The sequence below is a fragment of the Otolemur garnettii genome, unplaced genomic scaffold, assembly GCF_000181295.1.
Source record: "Otolemur garnettii isolate 467f Iridium unplaced genomic scaffold, OtoGar3 scaffold00067, whole genome shotgun sequence".
NCBI classification, from domain to species: domain Eukaryota; kingdom Metazoa; phylum Chordata; class Mammalia; order Primates; family Galagidae; genus Otolemur; species Otolemur garnettii.
This window is the reverse complement of record NW_003852462.1, coordinates 280,045-287,929: the sequence shown is the minus strand read 5'-3', so window position 1 is coordinate 287,929 and position 7,885 is coordinate 280,045. Positions and strand designations below refer to the sequence as shown.

The following is a 7,885-nucleotide window of genomic DNA, read 5'->3' as shown; positions in this document are numbered from 1 at the left end:
GGCGCCTTAGCCGGTTGAGCTATAGGCGCCGAGCCTTACTCTTGGCTTTGATGTGGCCAACTGGGAAGCTCACACTCAACTTGTATCTCATCTGCCCCCGAGTGCCTCTGGTCCAGTCACGACCTTCTGAAGTTAGGATAATCCTAGTGCAGGTCACTGACAACAGAACAACCCCTGCCCCTTCCCTGAGACCACTCAGAATTCTGGATATTTTTCTACCTTTAGTCAAAAATAATCCTACCCTGCTGCTAAGCACACAGCCTGAGAACTCAAGGGAAAAGCAATGAAAAGGCAGATATAAGCTTGCACCTTCCCTCTTTACCCTGCCCCACGGGGGACAAGAGATGGCAGGGGCACAACCCAGGCCACCCAGACAGAAAACCCAAGTCAGACGCCAGAAGAGAAAAACATGCCTCTGTGCCGTTGGGAGCCAAGGAAGATTTGTGGCCTCCATATATCCCCGAGTTGCTTTATTTTACTTTTGCAATGACCACAGCGTTCACTTTTCCCAATAAATGGGGGCAAAAGGAAGGAAACCCAAGCTTCCTGAGGGTGTGAGGATGGGTTAAGGTATGTATGAGGTGGTCAGAGGTGGTCAGGGGTATAAGCCAGCAAATCCTGTGTTCTTAAGACAGAATTTGAGAAACCTCATCAACACTTCCAAGGGTTTAGATTCCTGGAATTTGGGCCCACAGTCTGAAATAACAAAGCAGCCCTGCTTGGAGGAGTCACTCCACTAGATTCCTTAGAAGAGGAGCTGACACTGGTGAGCCTACAGGAGAAACTGGTCTTTAAAATTCTTCCACATGGTCAACTCAAGTCATAAAGACAGATTAACCCACAAATTCCAAATCCTGACCTAGTCTTAAGCAATTTAAAAAACAGAGACCTGCATGCTCCTAACTTAAACTCTTATCTACAAAAATTTAAAATATTTAGGCCAGGCACAGTGGCTCACGCCTGTAATCCTCCCAGCACTCTGGGAGGCTGTTGCAAGTGGATTGCTTGAGCTCAGAGTTCGAGACCAGCCCCGAAAAAAGTGAGCCCGTCTCTACTAAAAATAGAAAAACTGAGGCAAAAGGATCGCTTGAGCCCAAGAGTTGGAGGTTGCTATGAGCTATGACACTACAGCCCTCTACACAGGGCGACAGCTCGAGACTCTGTCTCCAAAAAAAAAAAATTTTACAAGTTAAATCACAAGCACATGAATTATACTTGCCAAATATTTACCATATATACATTCTCAGGAGACAGACAAAAATATCAAGAAAACTAATTTATGTGAAACCAAGTTAACCTCAGACTTACGACAAATGATACCGATGTGAAACACAAAAGGACATAAGCTATCCCAGTAAAACAATGGCAACGCTGTTTGATGACGGCTTGTAGGGAAGGTGCAACAGGGAGGGTCTGCAGGTCAGCCTGTGGACTGTTTCCTGGGTGGGCGGTGAACTCCAGAACAAGTCTCAGGGTTTTGGGCGAGTGGCGAGGTCGCTCTGTTCTGCCCTCACACCTAAGGAACACTCCAGGCAAGGTTGATGCTGGCCAAGACTCATAAACACGGCACTTCTACCTAGACAAGACGCCTTTCGCTGGAGACCCTCAGGGCGCCTGGAGTCCAGAACAAGATACTCTGGACTCCAGACCAGAGTCTGGAGAGAGACCACGCGTGTGTGGCGCTGGGGTGTACAGCCGGTGGCCGTGGCCTAGGCTTGGTGTGAGGCGGTTTGGCACCTGCTCCGTGGCCCCACCGGCTGGGCAGGCCAGGTCCCTGCAGGCTCCGGCGACGCGGGCTCATGGGATGCCCTCCTTACGCTGGCAGCACTGTGAGGGTGGCGCTGACCAGTCATAGACATAGGACAGTCGCAGCTGCACCTCGCGCCGGCACAAGCGGCCCTCGCGCGCCAGCATCTGGTGCTTCTCCAGCATGTCCTCCAGGCTCTGCTTGTGCGTCACCAGGTACTGGTTGCTGCAGCCACGGGACCTGTATTCTGTGTCAAAGCGCGGGTCATGCTCGCGCTGCACGTCCACAGGCGCCAGCCAGGCACCCAGTGACACGTCCTCACTATGCCAGGCGCGCAAGTAGTCGCGGCTGAGGCGAAGGTATTGCACCAGGTCGGCGGAGAGCACGTAGCCACCGCCCAGCGCATAGGGCAGGTAGTAGTCGCAGAGTTGCCAGCCGGCCTCGCGCCAGCGGCCCCCAGGTTTGACACGGCCACGGCCCGAAAAGAAGCCCCAGTAGAGGCGGCGGCGGCGCGCGGGCTCCCGGGCTCGCAGCTCAGCCAGCAGGGCGTCCAGCCGTGCGAACGAGTCGTCGTCCGCCTTGAGCACGAATTCGAAGGCCACGTGCTCGTCCAGCCAGGCCAGCATGGCCAACACCTTGGCTGTGAGGTTCTCGTAGGAGTCGCGCAGCGCGGGTAGCAGCAGCAGGTCCCCGTGCCGCGCCTGCTCGCGCTCCAGAGCGCGTAGTTCATCCGCACCCAGGCCGGCAGTGCCCACGGCGAAGCGCGCCCACACGTCGCCCGGAGCTCCGCGCCTCGCCAACCACGTGCTGCGGACCACGCTTCGGCGCTCGGCGGCTCGGGGCGCGCTGGCCACCAGCACGGCCAGGAAGGCCGCGGCGCGGCTTGAGGGCTCGGGCGTGGGACCCGCGGGCGCACAGCGGGCTAGGTAGAGCAGCGCTGCGCAGCCCAGCGCCAGCGCGCCCAACCCCAGCGCCGCCCGCCGCCGCCGCCGCCCTGCGCGCCGCAGCAGTTTCATGGCCCTGTGCCGGCGCGGCACAAGCCGGCGCGACAGTGCGCAGGCGCTGTAGACTCTGAGAGGAGCGCGCGCGCGCGGGAGGCTTCCTTGAGGCGCTGAGCGCGCGGGCGTCAGAGGTCGCGGGTTGTATGCCCGCGCGTGGCGGGGGCGCTCGGAGGCGGCGATCCACGGGCGGCCGCAGCGGCGACGGCCGGGTTGGGACCGGCCGTCACGTGGCCTCGTGTACCTTTATCATTGGTTGCCCTCAGTGGCCGTACGGCTGCTTCCGCCCTCAGGAAAGCTGGCGGCTTCGGCGTCCCCCTCTTCGTAAGGTCGCGCTGTTCGCACCACCCCTCGTCCGCCTGCTTGTCGCTTCCCTCAAGAAAGATGGCCGCAGCCTGAAACGAGCCCGGTCCCCGGCGTAGCGGGCGCTGCGCTCACGGACCCCGGCGCGGGGAGCGAGGCCGGTGAGTGAGGCCGGGGCCGCCGCGGGCGCAGGCCTGAGTTCCTCGTCGCTGGCTGGGCTGAACTCATCCGCTCAGAGGTTGCTGCGAACTGGCCGCGGGCTCGAGGCCCTTTCAGCCGCCAGCGCTGCTGGTCTCTCCGAAACCAGGGAGTGCCGCCGCGGTGACCTTGGACGAGCTGCCCAACCCGTCCAGGCCGCGGATTCCGCGTTTGCGACGCGTGGGCCAGAACCCCTAGGAGGGAGGATTAGAGGTCGGGCGTTCAGACGCCGGGCCGGCCATGGAGTTGCTGTTACGGCTGCTCCAAACTCGGTGTGTTCTTTTATTTTTTTTTTTGAGACAGGAGCCTCAAGCTGTCCCCATGGCATTTCAGCTCACAGCAACCTCCAACTCCTGGGCTCAAGCGAGTCTCCTGCCTCAGCTTCCCAAGTAGCTGGGCCCACGGGCGCCCGCCACAACGCCCGGCTATTTTTTGGTTGCAGCCGTCATTGTTGGCGGGCCCGGGCTGGATTCGAACCCGCCTCTTTGGGTGTACGTGGCTGGCGCCTTAGCCACTTGAGCCACAGGCGCCGAGCCGGCCCGGTGTGTTCTTGATGATGGGAAATGGCCCAGTGTCACCAGGACGGAAAATCAGGGGTGGTGAAGAGACATTATCTCCACTTAAGGTGTTCTCAGCCCCGTTTAGCAAGTGTTTATTGAGACCTTGTAAAGAACTGGTTATTCTAACGCTGCTCACCTCCTCTGGTAAGAACAATCTCTGCTCCCTGACGTCCTATTTTCGTGAGCGGAGGAGGATGAGGACGCTGCTATTGGCTAATGTGTCTAGCTGTGCAGCTACTTTAGTAACTTGATAGGATAGATACTGAACTGGGGGGGGAAACTTTTCATATGACAGGCCCTTGATATTTATACGGTTATGGGGGGGGGGTTGTGTGTGTAAGTCCATGTAATCATAGAATCAAGAACTGACTACCTTCTCAAGGAGCAAAGTACAGTCTGTGCACACCTGTGTGTGTGAGTTTTTGAGATAGTCTCACTGTCGTCCTTGGTAGAGTGCTGTGACATCACAGCTCACAGCAACCTCAAACTCTAGGGCTTAAGCGATTCTCTTGCCTCAGCCTCCCAAGTAGCTGGGACTACAGATGCCTGCCACAATGCCCACCTATTTTTTTGTTGCAGTTGTTCAGCTGGCCTGGGCTGGGTTCGAACCTGCCACCCTCAGTGTATGTGTTTGGCACCATAGGCACCAAGCCAACACCTATGTATTTTATGACTGAAGTTAATGAAATTAATGCCAGGAGGAAGTTGTCTTGGCTTTTACCCAGTGCTTCCCAGGCCAGGTGAGCTAGATGGTCAGGAGTAGAGGAAGGAAAGGAAGAAGCTCTCAGCCATGTTAAGAAAATCAGATGTGAGCACTTCTGTCTGAGGTTCCCTCACTTGGAGCACCCAAGCTTAAGTGTCTGCCATGTGCTGATAGTGGTGAAGGTGCCAGGAAGTGACTGGATTGCAAAGCAGGGGTTTCAATCCTCTTGAGTTCAGAGAACATCCACAGCACACAGAGGTAGGGCCTCAGCTGCACCTGGAAGCAGCAGGTTTATGGGAGAGCTCCCTTTGGGATGCGTGAGGTTGAAGCTCTGAGCCTCTCTCCCTCCAGGGCTGGGTATGTCCAGATGCCGAGACACTTCCTTGTTGCTCCAGCTTTCTTGAATGTGAGCATCTGCAAGCATGGGAGCACATGTGAGTATGTGGGTGTGTCTAGGGACCATCACAGTTCGGTGGTGGGAGGGGCTGGAGCCTGGCCGGATGGGTGTTTTGCTAGCACCATGCCTGTGAGCTCTCTGCACTCTGGGTCAGCAGTCCTCACAAATTGTGGGGAAAGAAACTGAGGCCAAGGAGGTCAGATGATTTAGCCAAGGTCATAACACTCTAGTCAAGATCTGGAGAGCAGGCCAGGCACGGTGGCTCAAGCCTGTAATGCCAGCACTCCAGGGGGCCAAGGTGGGAGTGAGTTCAAGACCAGCCTGAGCAAGAGTGAGATCCTATCTCTACTGAAAATGTAAAAAATTAGCCAGGTGTTGTGGGAGGTGCTTGTAGTACCACCTACTTGGGAGGCTGAACCAGGAGGACTGCTTGAGCCCAGGAGTTTGAGACTGCTGTGAGCTATGATGATGTCATGACACTCTACGCAGGGCAACAGAGTGGGACTTGTCTCAAAAAAAAAGTTCTGGTGAATAACCTTAAGCCTCTGGGTCAGCACCATGAAGCTGGGGGGGATGGAGTCAAACAATGCTGGACACTTTTGCTGTGGGCATTGTGGGGACAGGTCAACCCCTTGAAGTGATCACAGTCTTGAGTGAGAGAGACAGAGCTGGAAACCCAATGTCTAACAAAAAGTAAAATGTCATAGGTGGTCTATATCCTGTAAATCAAGGATTTTTGTTTCATGTTGCAAAACAAACATGTTCAGTGAAGTGTCTGCTGGTCCCTCAACAATAGGTCTATGTCTTCTCTGCAGGCCGTTAGCTGCTTGTCCTCAGCCTTAGCTGTGCTGGGACATAGAACCCTCTGCAGCACCCAGGGTTGGCTTGAAGCTGTGACCTCACTCACTCCTCTGCCTCCCCCAGCTGCCAGCCCACATCGTGCAGCCAGCCCACGTTCTAGACCCAAGTGTGATGGCATCCAGGCAGGTTCCCCTCTGTAGCCTGGCTTCACACTGCCTCTGGCTCCTGGGGGTTGTTCTTCTGATGGACGTGTCTGCACGGCCTGCTAACCACTCTTCAACTCGGGAGAGAGTAGCCATCAGGGAACAGAATGAGATCCTGCCCCCAGACCACCTGAACGGGGTGAAGTTAGAAATGGATGGGCACCTCAACAAGGACTTCCATCAGGAGGTCTTCCTGGGCAAGGACATGGATGGGTTTGAGGAGGATGCAGAGCCGCGCAGGAGCCGCAGGAAGCTGATGGTCATCTTCTCCAAGTAGGTTCAGGGATGTGCCCAGCGTGGGAGAGCTGTGGGGCAGCTGCTGTTGGTGGTGACAGCTGGAAAGTGTGCTAGCACCTGAGCTGTCCAGGGCAGCTGGGAGGGGATACCATCTGGGCTGGCTGCCCTTTGCAGGCTTGCAAAAGCTGCTAAAAGGCCTCAGACCAGTGTCTTCTATGGTGAAGGGCAGGGTGGGGTGGGCCTGCTCTTGGCTTCTTTCTGTATGCTTCTCAGGCCCCTGTCTTGATATCCAGAGGGGCAGCCCTGCTTCCTTCCCATGAAGCTCTTTGTTGGCAATGCTGCCTGGTCCGAAGATGTCTTAGCTTGGCTTGTGCTGCTGCAACAGGGCACCATGGACTAGGGAACCCATCAACAGGAGGCCTAGAGGGTCCTCGTGGTAGGGACCATGTCTGGTGAGGGCCTCCTTGCTGCATCCTAACATGGCACAGGGCATCACAGAGCCAAAGAGTGTTCGAGACAGGGAAGGGGCCAAGTGCAACCTTTTGTCAGGGACCCACTCCCGTAATCTCTCTCCCCTCCACACTGCTTTAGGGGATTAAGTTTCTGCATGAACTTTGTGGGGCCCATTCAAACCAGAATAGAGGCACATGCCTCTGGGTTTCTGTAAAGACATAGTGTGAAGGCCTGATTCTGTACAAAGCTGAATGACAGTGGCCCTTCATCTGCCCACAGGTAGGACCTGCCCAGGGCCTGTGGGCCTCTTGGTTTGAGCTAGCTCTGTGATCCTGAACCCTATGTCTGTATCAACTGAGTCCCTGGGTCCATTCGGTCCTTGAATGTGTTAGGTCCCCAAAGGGTCGTTTTCCAAAATCCTGTAAGTTTATACTTCACATGAAGGTATTACTTGGTCACACCTGAGCATCTAGAATAGAAAGTAACCATGGGAGCCACTGTTAGCAAGGGAGAATCCTGCTGCTGCTCCCTCACAGAAAGACAGGGATGGCGACAAGGGGAACTGTTGAGGAGGAAAGGGTTTACTGTAGAGGATGCTTCTGCAGGAACTCAACTCAACTCCGCCTCCTGAACCAGCAGGTCAGGGTCAGAGTCTTCTGGAGGTGAAATGAGTGGTACACTTGGGAGTGAATGTCACTGTCCCTGGGCACATCCAGGCACAAGCAAGGTGGGAGATCGAGGGGCACATGCAAGGCCCTCCCAGGGAGGGATAAATAGGTGTGCAGGGCTCTGTAGTTACCTCATGGCTGCAAGGAGATTTTGCCATTTGTGAGGAAAAACAATTCCAAAAGGGACTGGATTGGTGAAAGAGAAAGCTACAGAGTTCTGATCAGCAAACTTTACTGGCCTGCAAACTCAAAACACAGGGGTCCACAAAAGAACTACAAAAAGGCGTTTTGGAGGGCAGCACCTGTGGCTCAAAGGAGTGGAGTGCTGGCCCCATATGCCGGAGATGGCGGATTTAAGCCTAGCCCTGGCCAAAAACTATTAAAAAGAAAAAAAAAAGTTGATTTAATATATTATAGGTTTGGCACCTGTGGCTCAAGAGTTTGAGGCTGGCTCGGTGCCTGTGGCTCAAGCGGCTAAGGCACCAGCCACATACACCTAAGCTGGCCAGTTCGAATCCAGCCCAGGCCCGCCAAACAACAATGATGGCTGCAACCAAAAAATAGCTGGGCGTTGTGGCGGGGACCAAAGCTCAGGAATTGGAGGTTGCTGTGAGCTG

At 55.5% G+C, this 7,885-nt stretch overlaps 2 protein-coding genes across 4 annotated transcripts in view; one reads left to right on the top strand and one right to left on the bottom strand.

Moving 5' to 3' along the window:
- Positions 1-1,263: 1,263 nt before the first annotated feature.
- Positions 1,264-2,804, bottom strand: B3GALT6 (beta-1,3-galactosyltransferase 6). The gene has a single exon (XM_003793181.3). The coding sequence runs from the start codon at positions 2,761-2,763 to the stop codon at positions 1,798-1,800; it is 966 nt and encodes a 321-aa protein (XP_003793229.1). The 5' UTR covers positions 2,764-2,804; the 3' UTR covers positions 1,264-1,797.
- A 314-nt stretch (positions 2,805-3,118) lies between these two features.
- SDF4 (stromal cell derived factor 4) overlaps positions 3,119-7,885 on the top strand; it is a 10,997-nt gene continuing 6,230 nt past the window's right edge. For 2 of the 3 annotated variants that reach the window (XM_023515171.1, XM_003793180.3), the window contains exons 1-2: positions 3,119-3,209; positions 5,722-6,183. In XM_023515171.1, coding sequence (XP_023370939.1) covers positions 5,879-6,183 — 305 coding nt within the window. In that variant the 5' untranslated portion in view covers positions 3,119-3,209; positions 5,722-5,878. Of the gene's footprint in view, positions 3,210-4,860; positions 4,944-5,721; positions 6,184-7,885 lie in introns of all 3 variants that reach the window. The other variant, XM_023515170.1, reaches the window with a different exon arrangement.

Bases quoted from the DNA above. Each gene is read 5' to 3' on its own strand.
- B3GALT6 (XM_003793181.3), bottom strand. From the start codon at position 2,763: ATGAAACTGCTGCGGCGCGCAGGGCGGCGGCGGCGGCGGGCGGCGCTG.